This window comes from Lytechinus variegatus, chromosome 7 (genome assembly GCF_018143015.1).
Source record: "Lytechinus variegatus isolate NC3 chromosome 7, Lvar_3.0, whole genome shotgun sequence".
Classification (NCBI taxonomy): Eukaryota; Metazoa; Echinodermata; class Echinoidea; order Temnopleuroida; family Toxopneustidae; genus Lytechinus; species Lytechinus variegatus.
In genome coordinates, this window is record NC_054746.1 from 24,358,261 (window position 1) to 24,380,952 (window position 22,692).

General features: G+C 34.6%; 1 protein-coding gene across 1 annotated transcript; it reads right to left on the reverse strand.

Annotated features, from left to right (window-relative positions):
* Window positions 1–1,427: 1,427 nt before the first annotated feature.
* On the reverse strand, window positions 1,428–20,612 carry LOC121418815 (cleavage and polyadenylation specificity factor subunit 2-like). The gene is made up of 20 exons (XM_041612983.1): window positions 20,484–20,612; window positions 17,440–17,656; window positions 16,817–16,976; window positions 16,180–16,285; window positions 15,485–15,730; window positions 14,939–15,027; window positions 14,090–14,188; window positions 13,450–13,572; window positions 12,711–12,878; window positions 12,041–12,141; window positions 11,604–11,703; window positions 9,015–9,179; window positions 8,382–8,418; window positions 7,505–7,553; window positions 5,284–5,371; window positions 4,843–4,977; window positions 4,319–4,499; window positions 3,417–3,496; window positions 2,822–2,956; window positions 1,428–1,780 (listed from the first exon to the last, which is right to left on the reverse strand). Exons 2-20 carry the CDS (start codon window positions 17,586–17,588, stop codon window positions 1,688–1,690), a joined length of 2,304 nt encoding a protein of 767 aa, XP_041468917.1. The 5' UTR covers window positions 17,589–17,656; window positions 20,484–20,612; the 3' UTR covers window positions 1,428–1,687.
* Window positions 20,613–22,692: the final 2,080 nt, after the last annotated feature.

The following is a 22,692-nucleotide window of genomic DNA, read 5'->3' on the forward strand; positions in this document are numbered from 1 at the left end:
TCTATCCACTGTTTCTATAACACTCCACATGGTGTACCGTAAACCACATCAGCAATTGATTAACCTTATGGCCAAGTTTCATGAACTAGGTCCATACACTTTCTAAGTTATGTCATTTCAAAAACTTGACCTTAGGTTAAGATTTGATGTTGACGCCGCCGTCGGAAAAGCAGCGGCGCCTATAGTCTCACTCTGCTATGCAGGTGAGACAAAAATGAAAATGACCATACCTGTGAATTCAATCTATTTGATCCAATTATTCGAACACACTTCTAAAAGGAAAATATTTAAACCATTATGAATGAATGAAAACTGGGAATTTATATTACATGACATTTGGGGCAGCTGCTAACATGTGATGACAAAAATAGAAACTACTGAAATAATAACTCTGCTTATTCTCCGATATATTTTCATCAAACCTTCATGCTTTCTATTTTTTATCTCATCTTGCCAGGTTGACTTATATAAGGTTTTATGTCATCATGGCGAAATCCATAGTAGATAATGGTAATATATACCCCATGACAAATTTTTACAGGTTGACTTGACAAGATTGTATTTCACCATATCAACATAACAAGGCTCATAATAAGGTCGACCTGGCAAGATAAAAAAAATCATGCCATCTCCTTAAACAGATGGCACTTAAAAAAGCAACCGTAACACAACAATCAAAAACATATTTTCAATGTTGGTATACATTTCGATGGTCATTTGAGCTACAACGGAAACAAGGGAGTAGGAAAGCTGAAAGCATACCATAATCGATTTGTTCCTTGGCAGTATATTTTGTATGGAAGATATACTTAAAAAAGGAGGGGGGGCTGGGTCAGACATGTACTAAGAAAAGAAGAGGATGACATAACAAGGACAGCACTGCAGGGGACCCCAGAAGGAAGGAGAAAACAAGGTCGGCCCAAGAACACCTGGCGACGGACCGTGGAGGGTGAAATGTCTTACCTCCGACAGGGGTCACTTCAGAGACTGGCCCAAGGTAGGTGGGAATGGAGAGCTTTGGTTGCTGCTCTTTATGCCAGGAGGCATGACAGGCAGTAAGTACATGTAAGTATGTTTTGTAGCGGTAAAAAAACCAAGAGAAATTATCATGATTCTATACATTACAAAACAAGATTCCTTTCTTGGCACAGGCACTGCCAATTTATATATTGTTCATTTCAGTAAAACAAATAATTGGTACAAACAGCTGAAGTCTAATACTTTATGAACCTCTTCCTTCACACAGTGACAGAGAGTGATTTCAAGAAGGGCATTTGGTGAGAGCAATATTCACCATACCTTTGCTGTCAGATCCAGTTCCAATAGGATTAGCTGTAACTTTGGCTGCCTCGTTGTAAGCAAATTTGATTCTTCCTCGAAATACACAAAAATACAAAACAAACAACAATGCAGATTGAAAAGTTATATTGTGTTGTGAATGATACTATTGCGATGATACTGTCCGGTCACTGTCCAGTACTTTGTTCAAAGCTTGACTTCCCCTCATGACAAGCCAACTCCTCCATACACAGATGCAAGACAGAAATGCACAGTTGGAACCAACTTGTGAGGTAGAAGTGCAATACATTATGTGGCTTGTCATAGCTTGGCTTTCTAAAATGTATCCAATGGAAGCATGGGAAAAGTAACGATTGAAAGTTCTTCAATGTACCATGTAAGGCCTTCCTCATACAATGGCATACTGCTCATACAAAAGTTCTCTAACGGTGTAGTAATCCTCACACAAAGCTCCTTCCAAGGTCAGATGGCCTTTTTCATTCTGAAAATAAAAATATAAAAATGTTTTAGGACAACCATGCAGTTGTGAACAGATATTTCTTTTCTCTTTTTTTTTAGTAGCTCAAAAGAAAAACATATCTGACCAGGCCTGTTATCAGATTCCAATAACATTTTTCCCAATCATGTGTTATGGCGATATACTGTAAGTGATAGTCGCTAAATTCATGCTTATGAATTCTATCATGGTGAGATAAGATTATAAATTCTAATTGAAAATACAAAGTATCATTTCTATTTATCTTTCTTAAAATATTCAATTTCTAATTCACACCTTTTATTAATTAAATCAAAATATGAAAGTGGAATTGCCAAGTTATATTTCTACATACTGATTTGTAATGAGTTTGATTTGTTTTGAACATGAAAATCAATGTTTTTTCTTCTATTTTGCTCAAATTTACATCTCTTGGAATACTGGTTTCCAATTTGTAAGATGCCATTGGAATCCAGAAAGAAAAATGTCTGACATGACTTGGACCTAAGATCTTTATAGCTCTTTACAATTACTATTGTCAAATAGATCATGAAGTCATAAAATCAAAGATAAATTTTAACTTAATAACAGTCCTTAGTATGAGTAACTGTCTTGTTTAAATCAGCTCTAAGACAAAAGATTTCTAATAAATTTAACTTGATTTGACAAGGTCCTGAACAATGCATATTACAATATACTTTATTCTCAAATACATATTTAGCAAAAATCATGTTGTGACACTCAGGTGCAGTAAGGGGCAACAGTAATGACAATGACAACTGGTGATGATAATGATGGTGAAGCAGATTATGACAAAGATGACATGGAAGAAAATGACAATGGGGAAGATGATGATGATGACCAGGGGGATGATGATGATGATAATGATCAACATCATAATAATTGATGGTAAGAAAGTTGATCAAGCAACAAAATCACAGGGGCAAAGATAGCAGAATCACACCTAAAATGTAAAAAATAGTCCTCATTTACAAAGACAATGACACTGAATGGAATATCACTTTAATATCTTCTTTATATCCTCACCCTCTTGATGGCAACAGTGTTATTACAGACAAGAACACCACCAGTAAACTCAGCCCTGATTCCATTCTTAGCTAGCACCTGCTTGAAGTCTAGGAACCTTGGTGGATTGATATACACCTGCCTGTGGGGTGTTACCTACAATCGTATGAAGAGGAAGCAAAGAAACATGATTACATTGGGGTATTTCCATAAAGAATGTACATCCAACCCTACATATGGAACACCTTCCCTGAACAATTCATCTCCGCTTTGTGCTTCTAATGAAAAGTTATAATGCTCTCAAAGGCTAGATTGGTACATGAAGTGTAGCAAAGTAAAAAGCACACTGCACGACATGTGCTTATCTGAGTTGGTGATATGCAGTGTGATTGCTTGTCAGCTTAGATTTCATGATTTCACAAAGTTCAGTTTAGGAAACTGTACCAGATCTAGGTCTGTGATGACATAGTGACAATTAATCTTGGTTTTACAAACTTTCTCTTGAAATCAGTGTTACTAAACTACTTTCACTTATCTTTAATCTTTCAATTTTTATTAGAATTTAGAATTCATATTAGAAAAATATACATGTATAAAAAATGAAGTATGAACCCACATCATTTGTTTGGACGGCATCAAGTACTGGAATGATATCATCTTCATCGTCGCTTGAATCATCACTTTCATTTCCAAGTCCTGTAAAGATTAACAATGAAACAATTCTTTATCTGTATATTTTCTCTATAAGTTTCTCAAGTCAATTTTAGATAACTTTTTGGACAAAAAGTTTTTTAAAATATAACAAGCTGGACAATATAGTTTGGAGTTTGTTTAGCTATGCCACAAAAGGAAATCATTTGTTTGAAAGTACGGATAATTCATTTTTTCTCTGATAATAATAGATGAGTAAAAGATGGTCAAATAAGCAAATCTTTTCCATGGTTTCTATCTAATCCCTTGTTCATATACTACAGCTATCCACAAACGTGCTACAAATGTTGCACGTAATAAAATTATTGCTAAATCCAATGGTGTAACCATTTTTTAAAGCTATTTCGTTGATAGGACCTTCAACATAATATTGCAATATTACCATGATAATCAATAAGCAGGGCTCGTTAACTGCACCCGAAAAAGTCACAAATGTAGCAGTTTTTTTTTCAGATATGTCATAGAGCCTTACTTTGTGTATGCAACCATTTCTTTGAACATAGAGGAATCATTTTGCTAGATGGGCACTGATCATGTAAATAAGAACACCCCCACCCCCACACATATCACAATATTGAAGCAAGGGTGCAGTATTTACAAAACTTCCCAATCCATTTAACTGGAATTTTTTTTTTTTTTTTTAGATTGAAAGACAATTTTGCTTAGGATTAAGCATTAAAGTTATCAAGAAAAATATGACTAATATAGAAACAAGATGTCAGAATGATCAAAAGTTCAAATTCTTTCCTCAGAATTTGGAATGGTTAAGAGGTCTGTTTCCGTATATTGAGTTAAAGAAAATCCTACCAAGTCCAGGAGTTTTCTTCTTGTCATCTCCATTGGTAGATGTATCTGTTCCCTTGATAGCCTTGCCCGCAAGCTTGTCTCCAGCTGATTGTAGATCTAGACAACCATCAATCCAAGATAACTCTGTATCCCGAGTCTTGGAGAAGAGCAGAGAGCTCACAAGACTGTCTTTCAGTTTCACCTAGTGCAAATTGAAGAGAAATTTCAGATACATCTCATCATTGTTTTATTCATTCTCAAAAGACATTGGACTGTGCTGGGAATGTTAATTTTGTAAGTTAACAAAGAGAACTGTGGCTGAAAAGAGCCACCATATAATAAGATATGTATATTATAGATATAATCAATTCTTGTACAGAATGAAGCCAAGTGCATATTATAAATCCTGACTGTAATTTGATTTTTAAAGAATTGTCAGTGTTTAATATGAAAATTATCAGAGGAGTGGTTATAGAGAATTGACAATGGGGGTTAGGTGATGGGAGATGGGGGGGGGGGAGAAGGAAGAATGATTAAATTCTAACCTGATAAATATGACTTTCCATAGTAGCATCACATATTTCATTCATTCTTGGTATAAAGACCTTAACTCCAGCAAGCTGTAGATGGCAGTACTCAGCAAGATGTTGTGTGGCATTCATCTGACCTCGAACTAATACCTAGCATTACAATAAAAACAAAAGAGTTAAACATATCTAGATTTGCTTATCATACAAACCACATACTAAGAGCAAAGAATCATTAATTTCAATATAGATAAGACACCAAAGACTTTTTTGTCTACATCATTACTAAAACACCTTTAAATCAATTTTCAGAGGAATCTACATATGCTGATAGACAATCAATCATAACAGTGAAGGTTGATGTCATACAGTTTAGCATTAATATAGCATACCAAACAGAATAGTATTAATATGAGGCAACACACATGCAAAACTTATCGTAAAATGCTGACATATTACCAGTTGTCTTGGCTTGACTTGGGTTATAAGCTTCTTCATTGACTCTCCATCTGAACGACCTTCAAAGTCAATGAAGGTTATCGAACATCTGCAATAGAAGAGTGAAAGAGTTTACAATATACAAAAAAAATAACCCAATAGGGATGAAACTGGAAGATAATTTTCTCACCTTTTCACAATCTAATTTAATTTCTTTCAAATCATTTATTTTTTCTAACTTTTTATATTCATTTTTTATGTCACATGATTGTTCAAATATTTAGAGGGAAAAAAGAAATGAAGTTTCATTATCTTTGGCACTTGCCTGACCAATTACATTTTTTGTTAGTTCACTTCTTATGAACAAAAGATTATTGAATTGAATTGAAATGGTTTATTCAGAAAACTTCATCGGTAAGAAGGTAAAATACAAAATATATACAATAACAATTGCTATAACAAAATGACATGTAAAAGTAATAAAACAAATGTTATATGTTGAAAATTAAGAAAGGAGAAGAGAACAATAATTTTATACATGGGATAACAGTAATCTTGGATAGTTGTAACCACAGTATGATTCTGTGGGGATAAAGTCAGTAATTCATAAGCTTGCATGAATAAAATAAAAAACAGACATTATAAACAAATGGTATTTCTTTAAAGAATTGAATATGAAATATAACTGAGCCGGAATAAGGGGGAAAATGAAAAATATGTCGATAAGGTTGTTAAAACTGCTTGAAGGGATTCTGTCAATGAGTTAAGTATATTTCACCTGACTTAAACGGAAATAGATATCATAAATCTAATGATCGATTAAATAATTTCTGGTTATATATGTATAAACATGGAATTAGCATACTAAACAATTATACCAAGATGGGATAAAACAACTATGCCCATTGAAAACAAGCAATGCTAGATGTGGTAACAGTAATATTGAGCACATATACGTAAGCTTTATTATCATTATCATTTGCTACAAAGAGACGTAACCATAATTGAAAGCGAACGAAAACATCATAATATTATATTAGACGATAACATATTAATTTCGCTTTGTATAAAATTTATTATGCATAATTTGGATATTGTTAACACATTGATTGCTTGTTGAGAAGTCGTGTCATTGAATAGGCATGTTTTAATTAATCATAAATTTGGAAAAGAATTACATATTCGATTGATTGTTGAGTAGTCGGACCATGTATGGGACAGCGCTTTTACGACAGCGTTTCTGTTCTACAGCGTATTTCAGTGTACATATTGCTGTAACGTAGTGAACGTTTGTGGACCGCCTCGTGAGTTGGAGGTAGCCAGTCGTGAAAGGGGGAGGAATGAAGACTCATTTGCTAGTCTCATACATAGTCCTCTCCGCTTATCAAGAGTAGATAGGTCGAGCACTTCTAGTGCATTATAAATCAAAGTAATTAATTCCTAATATAGCTCACAGAAATTTGTGAGACACATGCTAAATTCTCCTTAGCAAATAGCAGTGTGGTAGCACAATGATTATTCCAAACTAATTATCTCATAATTGAATCACTTGACTTTGAACATTGGGTTAAAAAAAAAAAAAATCAATCACTTGAAGACTAGAAGGGATTTTTAGCTCTGATTGTGAGCAGGGGTTCGCTATTTGTAGATTACATTCCTCCTTGTTTACAAGTTCTTGCCTTTAATCCCTCCTTGGTTAATTTCATGTACATAACTTCATTCCATTGGTGTACATATCACCATCTGGCCAAGAAATCTACTCCTGCTTGTGTAGATGTCACCTTTGGTATTTCCTGTGTAATCTACATTCTAAGCTGTCAAAGTTACCAGTGAATATAATATTATGCTTTTTTTTAATGAACATGTGTCCCTTCCTCTGTCTGACATTCTTAAAACCTCTATGTCTGTCTCAGATGATGGGTTTTTGCATGAATTAGGTAATAATTCACATATGAAGTCATAATGGAAGTGACAAAATCATCCAGAGTTCTGATCTTATTCTAATTTTAACATTGACTTTCCAAATATTTCTATCGCAAGGTGAGATTTGCACAAATGACAGAGGTGAAGAATTAGGAAAATGATTTGAAAATTAATTCCAGGGAATGGGATATCAAGAGATTTGATTACCTTCAAAACCTTCCAGCAAAGCAATATTTGCAACAAAAATTAAAAAAAAAAATTTTTCATTAAACAGACATTACTATGAAAATTAAGAAGAAACTATGAATTAATAACTTACTTAACATCAACAATGATCTGGCTTGCTACACACTTTGTTGGTATGTCACCTGTATAAACAAAGACAAGAGGGGGGAAAAGGTTAATGATTACTTTCAAAACGAAAGTAATTAATATCTTTGAAATAAAATCAAATCAACCTGTCTCATCCTCCATACAAAATTATGTATACAAATGAGGGAAACAATGGCACCAGACACTAACTCTTGTGAATTTAAGTGTATGCAATATGAAATTTTTCATTTCACACTTGTATACTCTAAAACAATATTTGTATCTACGTTAAACAAGTGAAATCTCCCTTTTTGTAACACATAATCATCGTATTAAAAGCTTGATCTGTATGATCAAAGCTAAAAAAAGTTGATATATTTAATATTCCACATAATAATTAAAAAAAATACAAAAGTAGGGACTAGGGAGTGTGAGACATCACTAGCTCTATCATTAGCATGGCAACCATGTCGTGCATATTAAATGAAGCTTGAAATGTCATACTTTCTTATATTTCATCAAAATTATGATTAGATTTTCAGTGTTATGCTTGTTTGCTTTTTCTTTATTCATCCATAATAATTTGAAGCAAGAGTGAGATTGGCCTAAAAGGTTCGTGCTTTCATTTTGCTTCCATTCAATAAGTTTTGATGAATGGTGAACTTACAAGTTATAACTTGGAAGACATGAATAATAATAATTCAGATAATATTCCATGCTTCTATGTTGATTGCCTACCTTTATTCTGCTACAACTTCTACTAGCAAAAAAAATTTGAAAAAAAGAAGATAAATAGCTTTACATTGTAACAACGATCTGAAATCCAGGAAATTCATTATAATTGACAATATCACATGACCTCAGCTTCACCGTTAGAAACATACCTTCAGCTGCATCATCAAAATCATCAACCTCATCTTCCTGCCAAAAAAAAAAAGGATAGCAAACAGGAAGTATCCAGATTAGAAAATTCAATGCCAATTAACATAGTTTGCATAATATAACTAGATATGATCTTTCATCCATACATCCACTTTCATTCTTTTGAATGACACACATATATACATTCACCTTTCCTATTCCTTAAACACCCTCTTCTTTAGATCTTTCAATAAGATCATTTTGGTCAGGTAGTCTCAGTGCTTGATGATCTTTCCAAATGAATATATGAATAAAGAAGAATCTCTTCACCATCCATCATCCAACTATTTATTCATCCATCAGTTAGCTATTTAGCTTATCCATCTATCGATTCCTTCACAAACATACATCTCGACTTATCTTGACCTTTTCCTCTTCCTCTATCTGGAAAGTCTGCAATATTTATATTTTAGATCTGGTGTTCTTAATACAATTATGATATATATGCTTCCAAATCAAGTCCACCCTTTATACATACATTCCCTTCCTAAAGCTACAAAGTACATAACCTCCCTTTCACTTCTTTCTGTTTTAGAGCCTCACTAATGATCCAACCATCTATCCATCAATTCTTAATTCCAGCACATTTTACCTACCTTCACTTCTTTCTCTTCTTCTGTCTGTAAGGTCTCTTTGATCATGTAGTCTTCAGGCTTGATGATCTCGCCATAATCGTCCCATCTTAACCGCTCTTCATGGAATGGAAACATGGGGTAAGACTTTTTCAGTGTCTTGAAGAAACTTGTTCCTTTCTTTCCAGTCTGGTAAAAAAAAATATTAAACAGAATAAAATAAGATTAAAAGGAAAGATTAGAAGGAAACAAAATACTGCATATTTTATCAATTCAAAAGACCCCCCCCAAAAAAAAAATTGTAGTATTTCATCCAAGGGATTTAACTATACATCAAGAACTTTGACAGAGATCCTACACACATATACACTCCCTTTTCCTGAATGAATTAATGAAAGAAACAAGTGGAATGCCTCTGGCCGTCTCACCTGCATCGCGCGGTTCAATATAGCAGCAGTGCTCACTTTGAATACTACTCTAACTCGCACAAGATGTTCAGTGATACATGGTTACTCTTATGTCCACTTTTTATGAACTAGACCAATAAACCTACAGAGATATGATGGTTATTCAACAAACAAGTGGAATGCCTCTGGCCGTCTCACCTGCATCACGCGGTTCAATATAGCAGCAGTGCTGACTTTGTATACTACTCTAACTCGCACAAGATGTTCAGTGATACATGGTTACTCTTATGTCCTCTTTTTATGAACTAGACCAATAAACTTACAGAGATATGATGGTTATTCAACAAAAAACCCCAACATGGCCAAAGTTCATTGACCTTACATGACCTTTGACCTTGATCATGTGACCTGAAACTGGAACAGGATGTTCAGTGATACTTGATTACTCTTATGTACGAGTTTCATGAATCAGATCCATAAACTTTCAAAGTTATGATGGTAATTCAACAGATACACCCAATTCAGCTAAAGTTCATTGACCTTGGACATGTGACCTGAAACACGCACAGGATGTTCAGTGATACTTGGTTACTCTAATGTCCAAGTTTAACGAACTAGACCAATAAACTTTCAAAGTTATGATGGTAATTCAACAGATACCCCCGATTCGGCCAAAGTTCATTGACCCTAAATGACCTTTGACCTTAATCATGAGACCTGAAACTTGCACAAAATGTTCAGTGATGCTTGATTACTATTATGTCCAAGTTTCATGAATCAGATCCATAAACTTTCAAAGTTATGATGGGAATTCAACAGATATCCCCAAATCGGCCAAAGTTCATTGACCCTAAATGACCTTTGACCTTGATCATGTGACCTGAAACTTGCACAAAATGTTCAGTGATGCTTGATTACTATTATGTCCAAGTTTCATGAATCAGATCCATAAACTTTCAAAGTTATGATGGGAATTCAACAGATATCCCCAATTCGTCCAAAGTTCATTGACCCTAAATGACCTTTGACCTTGGTCATGTGACGTGAAACTCATGCAGGATGTTCATTGATACTTGATTAACCTTATGTCCAAGTTTCATGAACTAGGTCCATATATTTTCTAAGTTATGATGACATTTCAAAAACTTAACCTCAGGTTAAGATTTCGATGTTGATTCCTCCAACATGGTCTAAGTTCATTGACCCTAAATGACCTTTGACCTTGGTCATGTGACATGAAACTCTAATAGGATGTTCAGTAATACTTGATTAACCTTATGGCCAAGTTTTATTAACTAGGTCCATATACTTTCTAAGTTATGATGTCATTTCAAAAACTTAACCTCAGGTTAAGATTTGATGTTGACGCCGCCGCCGCCGCCGCCGTCGCCGTCGGAAAAGCGGCGCCTATAGTCTCACTTTGCTTCGCAGGTGAGACAAAAACCCAACATGGCCAAAGTTCACTGACCTTACATGACCTTTGACCTTGATCACGTGACCTAAAACTCGCACAGGATATTCAGTGATACTTGATTACTCTTATGTACAAGTTTCATGAATCAGATCCATAAACTTTCAAAGTTATGATGGTAATTCAACAGATACATCCAATTCGGAGAAAGTTCATTGACCCTAAATGACCTTTGACCTTGGTCATGTGACGTGAAACTCATGCAGGATGTTCAGTGATACTTGATTAACCTTATGTCCAAGTTTCATGAACTAGGTCCATATATTTTTTAAGTTATGATGACATTTCAAAAACTTAACCTCAGGTTAAGATTTCGATGTTGATTCCCCCAACATGGTCTAAGTTCATTGACCCTAAATGACCTTTGACCTTGGTCATGTGACATGAAACTCTAATAGGATGTTCAGTAATACTTGATTAACCTTATGGCCAAGTTTTATTAACTAGGTCCATATACTTTCTAAGTTATGACGTCATTTCAAAAACTTAACCTCAGGTTAAGATTTGATGTTGACGCCGCCGCCGCCGTCGGAAAAGCGGCGCCTATAGTCTCACTCTGCTTCGCAGGTGAGACAAAAAAAACTAAACCAATGAACAAATGAATGAATAAATGAATGAATGAATAAATGAATAAATGGATGAATGAATATTGGAAGGAAGGAAGGAATGGATAAATGAATATGTGGTTAGTTGAGTGAATAAATGAACGAATGAATAAATGATGAACCCACTTACATCTGTATTCATCATAAGATCATGCTTGGTCCTTGATCTTCCCATATCATCAACCTCCATCTCTTCTTCACTCTCATCACTTGAATCTCCTTCTAATCGCCTGCAAAATAAATATATGTCAAAACAAATTTACCATTCCACTTTCACAATGTTAATCCTGTAAAGTCAGCCCAAGTCAACCTACCATTAGTTCAAAATCATTCAGGTCAAATTTTTTAGACATTAGGTACGTCATGCATTGCTCTGTAAGTGCAAATGCTCAACGGAAAGGATTGAATGTGTTGGCTCAGATATCAGGGTAAATATTGATAGCTGTATCTCTGTTATCACAAAACACTAATTGGCACTGATTTTACAGCCTGGCAAATTGTCTATCAGCTCTCATATAACAAAATCAAAGACATTGATAGTAACAAATATTCAAGCTTGTCGCTTACCTCTGAGCAGCCTCGTCTGCCTTCCTCTGTCTTTCCTTCTCCTTTTCATTAATCCTATATTCTTCTAGTTCTTCTTTCTCAAGCTTAACTCTTCTGCTCACCTATACAAATTATAATACAAAGTGAATTTAGTTCAAGAGGTGTTGGGCAAATCTCAAAATGACACTTAACATTTTTTTTTCTTTTGGGGAGGGGGCAATTTGTCCTGCATGCTGCATAATTTTCTGTAGCATAGCTTAGATCTTTTGAGACCACTTGTCATGGTATTCCTCCTCCCATGTAAAATAATAATTTTTCATCATTGTCTTTCAAGAAATGAATACACTAAAAAGAAATATAAGAGAACTGTTTCCAAGTCTCGAAAGGAGCTCTGTCGATTGAGGTGGATTTCCCTTGAGTTATCACTGGTCCTACAAGGCAAAGCTTTGTGCACAATTTTGTGCTGACCAACACCAATCATGGTTTGACTCCTTGTACAACATCACAAATAACCATGATTTCACAGCATATTACTTTGAGTTTGAAATGATTTTGGTTGGGTGTCTCTATTAACCTCCTAGCTTGTGTACCGTAAGATGTCTTGTTGGTTAAGATCATACTATTCTTGGCATTACTACTCCATTGGGGGAATAAATCTTCTGAATAGCCCCAAAAGAGACCTTATACCTACCCTGAGTTTGAGTTGATTTGGGTTGGGTGTTTCGATTAACCTCCTAGCTAGTGTACCATGTGATGTCCTGTTGGTTAGGATGACACTATTCTTAGCATTACTACTCCATTGAGTGAATAACTCTCTTGAATAGCCACACTCTAAATCTGGAACGCTGGCTAACACAACCTGAAAGGGATTATAAAAAAGTGCAAATTTACATTAAACATCTGCGGTATCATAAGTGTAGTGCTTCTGTATGAAATTTTTATCTTAATTTCAACAAAACTACTGGATACATTTCATTTCAGTCAAGTATTAAGCAAACATTTTTCTCTGAATATACTTTGGTTTTCAGGATGACTGAGTTGCAGTTTAATTAAAAAAATGACAAATAATAGGTCTTATTAAAACTGAAAAAAAATTATCCAAGTTTGCTACATCCAATTTTATAGTGCATAAAATAAAAATACTCTTTCAAAAATATACTAAAAATTGATATTTTACCATTGTGATCACAATTTATCTTGATGTTTTCAACTGAAACTCGCACAATGCACAATTTCAAATTTTTTAGTAAATAAAAGGTTTATAATTCTTTTACATGAAATCAGACGAAAGGAGTTGAACACACTACATCATCAAATGAAATGGTGCATTCAATTACTTCACCCTTAAAATTTTATGAATCCATTAACTGCTTACACATCTCCAAAATGGCCCTTCACATATATACCACGACATTCAACGCTTCTCTCACCTTAGGTTCAGGAACTTTGGCTAATTCCTTGAGGTTGTGACAAAGCTTCAGATGCTTGAACTGGAAGGGATTATTTCTTCTGTCTTCAAATGCTCTCATTACCTTGTCACTCATCCATTCAACCTTATATATATAGAAAGGTAATCATTATGAGATTTTCTCATTTGCATTTTAAAAAGAGCAGAACAATGTTTATACGCATGAAGGACAAAACATGACAAAGAATAAATAAACTTATGACATTGTATAAGAAAAAAATATCTTGGTTTTATCTTGCTCTACTTGTGTAAAGTAACAATACATGAGTCATTTGAAATACAAAGGATAAAATTACAATTGGGCAATTCCATAAAATATTCAACCCTTTTTTGGACATCCAACCCCATTTTTCTCAATTCCTACATCACAGTACCTACCTAATAAAGTCATGATCATTTGATAGCATTAAAGACTGTCATAGGAATCAGAGAAAGATAATTTCAGGAAGGTCTCAAATACAGGGGGTCAAATGTGTACATTCTATGGAATTGCCCAATTAAAATTATTGATTTTTTTCAAAGTAAGTATTCTCAGCCCTAATGTCACTTGAATTTTCTCACAAACATTAATGAAACACATACCATATCTATCTACCACTTACCTGTGATTTTGCAAATTCTACAACATTGTAACTGACATTGTTGAGCATTGCCAATGAGTAGTTTCCTAATCCAGAATCCTGATTCCTCCATAGTTGATCCTGTAATTCATTACCAATGAAATTAGAAAATTAGATTCAGTAATACATGTATGTCTACAAGATTCCACACAAGTATCAGCAATAAGGAGTGGTAGCACATGTAATTATGCAGAAGTAAACCAGTCTTGTATAAATTACAAAGAAGCAGTTCAAGATTTTTTTGTCAGAATTTTCGATATACATTTTCTTTCCAAAAATCTCCAAACCAAAGCCCTCCAACAAAAAAAAAAGATTTAGAATTACATTCATATATATGAATTTTTAAAAACTCTTAAGAGCCCTGGGAGCGTTTCATTAACATTCTCATCCGACAAGTTGTCAGGTCCAACAACTTTCCTTAAGAATAATTGGTTTAGAGTCACTGTTACTAGGTAAGTGTCAGATAAAACGTCTGACAAGTCCTTTCATGAAACGCTCCCCTATTCTCTTGTAATAGGGAGGGGGGGGACATAAACCATTTAAGGTAATGCATGACTTCATGAACAACCGAAGTGACAAAAACAAGCCATAATTTAGTTTGCACAAAGTTTTGACAGTTTCAGAACATATCTCATTTACATGAAAAATATGCACCAAGTCATAACAATATTGGGAAAGATTATTTAAGTATTTCAGTATCAGCATGATTCAGCTTGTTTGGTTTAAAAAAAAAGAAAAAAAAAGAGAAAAACCCTTAAGCTTGCCATATTTCAATCGTTCATAAAGTCATGCATCTATTTAGGTATGGCTTCATGAAACACTGTCACTTACCAAAAGAAGTGAGAGTTCTACAACTCTTCCTGCGGTATCAACTGATATCAGAACATTGCCTTCATTCCTCATTGTATTCAATATAATATCTGAAAAGAACAAATGTTTCAGCACGTGTAAACATGTACTGTCAAGACTGTGTATCATTGCTGTACATGTACATTCATGTAATCTATTTACCTTGGTGAATTCACTTTATACTTCAGGACATCTGTTTTAATGTATAGGCTACTGACAGACATGGATGCTCTTGTTCAAGAGCTTCTTATTCTTTTCTGAAAATTATCATACCTCTATCATCCATCATCACCATGACAATCATCAATTATCTTGTCATAAGTTGAACCTTGAGGAAATCTATTATATCAGATATTTCCCACATCCAATACAATGACTTAAAGTGAAACAATTTAACTGAATAATATTAATAATAATTCATGTTGCATCTACTGATATAATGCTACAGAAACATGTCAACTTTGAATCACATCATTTTAAAAACCTAAAAATCATTTTTTTTTTTAAATCAAGTTTAAAATTCCTTACCCATCAGTTTCTCATCCCTGGCCCTTCGCCTTGCCTGAACATACGTCGCATTGAAACAGTCTGTGATGAGGAGACTTGGCCTACTAATACTCTCCAGAACTGCACCATTAAGATGGCGCTCTTTCTTGTGATTATAGTCAACAGCATAGATTATCTCCTCCTCTCCATCCTTCACAATCTTCCAGATTGTTCCTCCGATCATGTGACCTCCAGGTAGAGGTGTGATGGTCAAACCATGACCTTTACCTATGTAAGTTCAGAAAAAAGGTCAAGACAGAGATCGTATTACACTTGACATTTTACATTACCAAGCATGTAGCAGTGCACACATACATTATAATCATCTGTAAGTTTGACTAGTAAACAAGGATTTGATGAATTAGAGACTCGCTCATATTTGAGAAACTGGCTTGGCTTGGCTTGACTTTAATAAACAATCATACCAGACAAAAAGAAGTCAGTCAAACTAATACTTCACAATTTCAAATACAGATTTGTTACTGTAATAATACACATCCATGTTCATATTTTTCAATACCATTCACAAACAACTTAAAATTTAAAAAAAATCTATCAAACTCAAAAGTATCATATGAGAATATTCATTCCAAGCTGTAGTGGGGCAGATGAACATAATCACAGCTAAGCTAAGCTGACATCTCCAAGATATCATGATAGAGAGGCGATAGTCTTACCTTTTAGGCTGATACTTTGAGAGTACTTGAGTTGAATGATCTTATCAAAAGCAGCATCAACATCATCCAGATCAAACAAATCAAACTCTTCATAGTTGTGTTTAGACTGTGAAAAATATAATGGGGAACAGTGTAGAAATCCAGCATATACTTTTCTTGACATTACATTGTTTGGTTGACAATCTTATAAATAATAGCTTTTAAAAACTGATAGAACATAATATACCCAACACATTCACATTTAAGGAAATGATCCACATACTAACAAACCATACAAATAATCTTCCAGACTGGTATGTGCAACCACTTTGAATAGAAATATTATATGGAGTCAAACTGATTGATGCACTTCTAACTTCTTTACCAGAACTACCTGTAATTCTTCTGGGCCTAAGTGACAGAGTATAAATTTTTCATGAATGAATCTCCGCAATTACATAGTCAGGTAATTTCCAATAATTCACAAATGTACAATTACTTTCCAAAATAGCTGGTTTGCAGTAGAATGGCCTTGTACTGGAAATATTAACACAGCAATGATTTTACAGCAATTCTGTTTTTCTATTTACTTCAAATCAATTCTAATAAGATCTTGCGGGAACAGATGTATGTGACAAGAAATTGCTTTTCAACATACCTGAAATAAATCATACATAAACATCTGTCCCATCTTGTAGACTGGAATAGTAGCATATATAGGACAGGTCAGATTGCATTTGCCGACCAAGTAGGGCAAGGCTCCAAGATGAAGATTGTCCGGATATGACAATAGAACAGCATCTATCTGATGAATGTGCCTAGACATTGAAAAACAGAAAGATCACAAATCAAAGGATGACAATGTGAATTAAAGGAGGACCTAATTATTACATACATGTACATTTAGATTAAATTCTAATTAAATACAGAAACAATTTCAACTATTTCCTGAAATTAAGCTTAGGTCTCAATTATTATTTTTACTGAATCAACTTATTCACCATCATATTTGACTGTAAAATTCCATACTGGACTATGTCAAATATAGACATGTTACTTATTTTTTACATCTATACTCAAAGTTCCTGCATATTGATCAGGTAAAAAAAGAACTCTCTGAAAATATAACTGTAAATTTCAAGATCAAATTAATAGAACCTTGAATGTGATGATAAATAATCCTGAAAAGAGCATTTCAATAACCTAATTTCACCTGCCTTCCATAGCTTGTAACATACACCTCTCACAATACCCAATTATGCTCTTCAGCTAACAACTTACTTTTTCAGTCCTTCTATATTCTCCATAGTGAAATGTTCATCCCATCCACAATCAAGTAGAAACCTGAACTCATCTACTTGAAGCATGTAGCAGGGTGGAGATTCATCTAAAACCCCAGAAAATGGGATTAGCTTGATGATAGATGTCATCTTGTCGGATTTAGTTCATGTATATGATGCTTTGGCTATGATGATGGTGTTGTTTTTTCAATCCATATCTGGAATAATTGACAAGAAGAAGAGTCATTGAGATCACTTTAAGTCTATGAAAACAATATATTCCTTCACACCCTGCACATGTCAAACTTGCATCACCAAAATAATCTTCTCAATTTCACATAACTAGCTTTCAATCATTACTTCAATCAGAATTTGGTAAGTATCCCTGGCTGTTTTAATATGTTATTAGCCTGAGCAACATCCATGATCATGGTTCTTTAGATAAACATTGTTTATTTTAGTGGCTGACTGGGGTTTGGGGGTAAACACATGAGACTGTAGAGTAATCTACCCATGATTGAATATGTCAAGCTTCTCTACAATATTTTTTTGGGTCCTACACTTTCTTTTCACAAAATGGGATTTATTTAAACCAATGTTTATTAAATATATCTGTCTATTTTTGCGATGTTAGTTTTCAACATCATTCATTTCTTAAAGCGGAATCCAGCCTTGGATATATAAAATGTTGTATTGGAAAGGAGAAAAAAAACAGAATGGTGAAAGTTTGAAAGAAATCAGACAAGCAATATTTAGATTTTAAATTGGCAACTGGGTAAGTAAATTATGACAAGGAGCAACTTGATCAGGGTGTTACATAACTTTTTAGAAGCACTTGCCCAGTCGGGCAAGTAAATTTTCAAATAGTTGGAATATACTTGCCAAAAAACCTATTTCACTTGTGCAAAAAAAAAGATTGACAAAAAAAAGTTTTACTTCTTCAAAAGAAAGTTTTGTGGTTTTATATAAAACCATTGACTTTTTCTCTCTTTTGACATGAACCGATCTACTTTGATATTGCATTTTCTTTTTCCAAAATGATTTTATCTTGCCTGCCATGCCCTAGGCAATTGGGATAGTGCTTATGTTGCAACCTGACTTAATCATCAAGAATTTGTGGTTTTCTCTTAAGTACCCATTCCCTGGGGGCAGTAATCTCTCTCTATATATATTATCCAGGGAGTACGTATAAGCTCTTATTTTCAGGGGGGGGGGTTCATTTCCACTGATTTTGTTATTGCTGATCAGCCACTAATTTAACAACACACAAAAATATTGACACATTTGGTAATTGGTATCAATGTCCCCAACAGCAAAGTTTTGCTATTGCAAATATCCTGACTGTATATATAAGAAAAAAAAATTAGGTTGAAAAAGAACTGTTAGTAGTTCAAAAAGTTAGCTACAATTTCAATTTTTTATTCTCACTGCAATATTACAACATAATTTCCATTAAAATCTTTTATTTTATTGTCATCTGATGGACTCTATGTATTGGCAGCTATTTGCATACTCATTAATATTCATATAAAGTCACATCACATGACCAAATTTTTAACATTTTTGCACTGAAACCAACTTTATAAAACATGAATCTAACAAAACACAACTTCCAAAGATTACTCTTACAGATCAAACTGTGACATAATGAATTTTCAGATAGATCTAAAGGTACAAAAAAAGTGAAACTCAAATCGTTCGAACGGCCGAGGTGCAGGTCTGAAAATGAGTAAGTGTATGTTTGAGTTTTTAAATGAGGTGTATTCCAGTAACTGTGTGATGATTGTGATAATCAGTAGGATGAGGGGTCAGGTGTCCGGACACTTTAGATTTTTGAAGCCTTCTTTTTTGTCTTTGGATTACACAAAAAATATAAATTCAATAGTTGTAATCATCTTTTGTTTTGTTCTTTATAATATTTCCTAACATTTTGTACTAAAAATTGGTGAAACTTCACTTGTGAATTTTTCCAAATGACTCTCTATAATTGATCGTCCGGACACACCTGTCCGGACACACAACAACTGGGTATACCGGTAGTCTAGACTTGGTGCTAGGCTGGTCCGAAAATTACTCAGAGGCTCAGTCACATTTGCTCTACGGTGGCCGTATGGCGAGTTGAAAACAACCGTTTTCTTCATCATGTTCATTTTATTAAAACCACTCATATTTAGCTGGCACAAAAAAATGTGAAAACGGCTGTTTTCGACTCGCCATACGGCCGCCGTAGAAAAAATGTGACCATGGTGACCAAGGAATTAGTGTCTATGACTATGCCCTTGTTCACTGCTACCACCCTTCCTGTGGGGAATCTACAGGTAGGACTATGGTATGCCAATGTTGTACAGAGGACACACTTTAAAAAATCATTAAAATATCACTTTTGTGACCAAAATTACTAATTTCCATACAGTTGCAATTTATTTTTCATTAGTAAATTGGGAATAATTTTTGTATTCACCAGAGCACTCAAAAACTTGAATTTGGGGCATATTTTTGTGTACGCCCTCTATTGGTGGAAAGTAATATGGCAAGAAAATTTTCATTTTTTGATCTCTATTTTTCATTAAGAAAAAAATGATTTCAAGAATCAAATTTAAATAAGAGCCAAGTTGTATGAATAATAGGTGTAATGAAAACTGTCAGTGTAAAAAAATTAAGCATTTGCCCCAAAGAAAAAGAGAAAATAAGCCAAACATTGCCACCCTTATTTTGCCACACATGGAGATATAACTGAGAACAAGGTTATATTATAACCTTGTTCATTGAATGAGTGTGACTATGTGGCTGCCCTGATCAGTGTCTCTCCCTTACACATATACTAATCTCCAACAGAAAAAATGGTGATGTAGCTCATGTATAATTTGAATGCAATAATCACGAAAATGTGATATCCTATACGCCTATTACGTACATAATAATTGCGTGTACAATATGACGAATGACATTAACAACATGACCAGTTGCAGCAGTGGAAAAAAGCTAATTAATTTAGGATAAAAATGCAATTACGTCTCACAGAAGAGCAGTTCCAGGGCTACTTACATTTAAATTCCTCAAATTTAATTTTATTTGACGTAATTTGAATCTAGTTAAAGGCGTTATTTTCAGCGAAATGAAATACCGTAGGTTCTCGATTCTCGACTCCACACTCGCACGTTTTTCAACCAAAAGTAAATCACAATTGTACGGCGCGCGCAGGTACTAGTAGTCGAGCGAAACGGTAAACCGGTATGGAAGGCCAATAATATCGTAATTCGTACTGCACTCAATCGTCCCGTAGCGAGTGAAAACAATAGGATTTGAACAGATAGAGTAAAATTAGAACAAAAAAAAACACTTTCATCAAAACCGGACAGGGAATGACAAAGTTGTGACATTCTAAAGCTTTGCATCAGATCATAGCGGTGAAAAATTGAATTTTCTATGCATTTCTTCTTGAATATTCAATGAGCAATTTGATGTCATCCCTACGGTTTGTATTTTTTTGGCCTATATCAAATTATTTTTATTCAAATTTTGTCCACCAATGATAAAAAAGAGAAATGAATTGACAACTGATTTGATGCATAAGGTACTGTTTTGTTACAAGGGAGACATATGAAAATGGAAACTGGTGACCTGACATCATATCAGCCCACTTAATTTATGCATGCATTGGCCACTAGCTGTGATAAAAATAAATATGTCTTACATATCAATTTGTTTAGTACAAAAACGTTCCATTTTCAGCACAGAAATACATAGTTTTACTCTAGTTTTACAGGTCCGTATCGATGTCGCACTGAGCTGTGATAGGACTGTTATAACACACACATGCAAGGCATTGCACACGTTGCCATACCTGTCAGTCAATTGGCATTCACATAGTTTGGCGCCCCTTGCGTTGATGAAGAATTTCCTTTGTATTTGTCGCTTTCCAATCATGTTTTGTCCAGGGGCGTAAAAGGGATCGGTGGCCAGGGGGCCGCAAGACCCAAAAATTTCTCGGTCATATAGGGCCTATTAAGAACAGGATATTTTATGATTGTGCCCCGAGCATCAGAAGGAAGCTCAGTGCGTGATAAGAAGAACAATGCGGGGGGAACAGCATGGCGCGCGCAGCAAAAATTTGCTTATCAAAAGTCTCGAGCGAGCGAAGCGAGTGAGAAAAAAAATCACCTTTAACTGATTATGACATAGTATTCAGAAAATGACATCATATCTTACGTCTTCCTTTACTTTGATTCATCTTGTTCTCGGTTGTAGAACTTTTGGGGCCAGCAGCCTGCAGATCTGGTCCGTAGCAATGGTGGCACCAGGAGTTTTAACCAAGGAGGCAAAAGAACATTTTAGGGCCGGGGCGGCACCACACAAATGTTTTGCCTATATTTTAAAATTCGAGAAAGAAGCGCGAGCTAATTTTATATAAAATGTAGTCCCAACTGACTTGAAAAGGGACCTGTTAAAGGGCTATATAGCTGTTTGCATTGGATGTTTGCATTAAACCCCCAAAAATATGAAAAGCCCCCCAAAAAATCACCCAAAATTTATGGTCATTTAGTCTAAAATACATGTATTATTTTGACTGCGAAGAAATGTTTTTTTCTCCATCATAAAAGACCAAAAATAGTAGGGAGACATTTGATATTGTGTCCCCCTTACTATTTCTGGAGGGGGCACGTCCCCCTGCCACCCTGGGATTTCCGCCCCCACAGCACAATAGCAAATGGAAAAATATGTCAAACTGAGTCGCCAGCGAGCGAAGTGAGCCAGAAAAAAATGTTTTTTTAATGATTTTGAAATTAACTTCTAATTAATATGTGATAGTAGTTTTGGGAATTTAGCCACAGTCAACATTAAGAGGCTTTTTACGGTAAATATAACCAAAGTACAGCTTTACGTAGATTATAACATAATATTACAGCCCTTGGTTAACCTTGAGTGGCTAATGATTTTTGTGTGTCGTGTCCCGCTGATTGCGACTTTCAAATGCATAAAATTTAGCAAGCTCAGATTTTAGACGCCATTTACCTCTTCCCATTCTTCATGTTCTTAATATTTTTCAATCCTCGGCAGCCCAGTCGTGTTATTAAAAGTCAAGTCCACCCTAGAAAAATTTTGTTTGAATAAATAGAGAAAAATCAAACTAGCATAACGCTGAAAATTTCATCAAAATCGGACGTAGAATAAGAAAGCTATTACATTTTTAAGTTCCACTTATTTTTCACAAAATAGTGATATGCACAACTCAGTTGCATGCAAGTGAGACAGG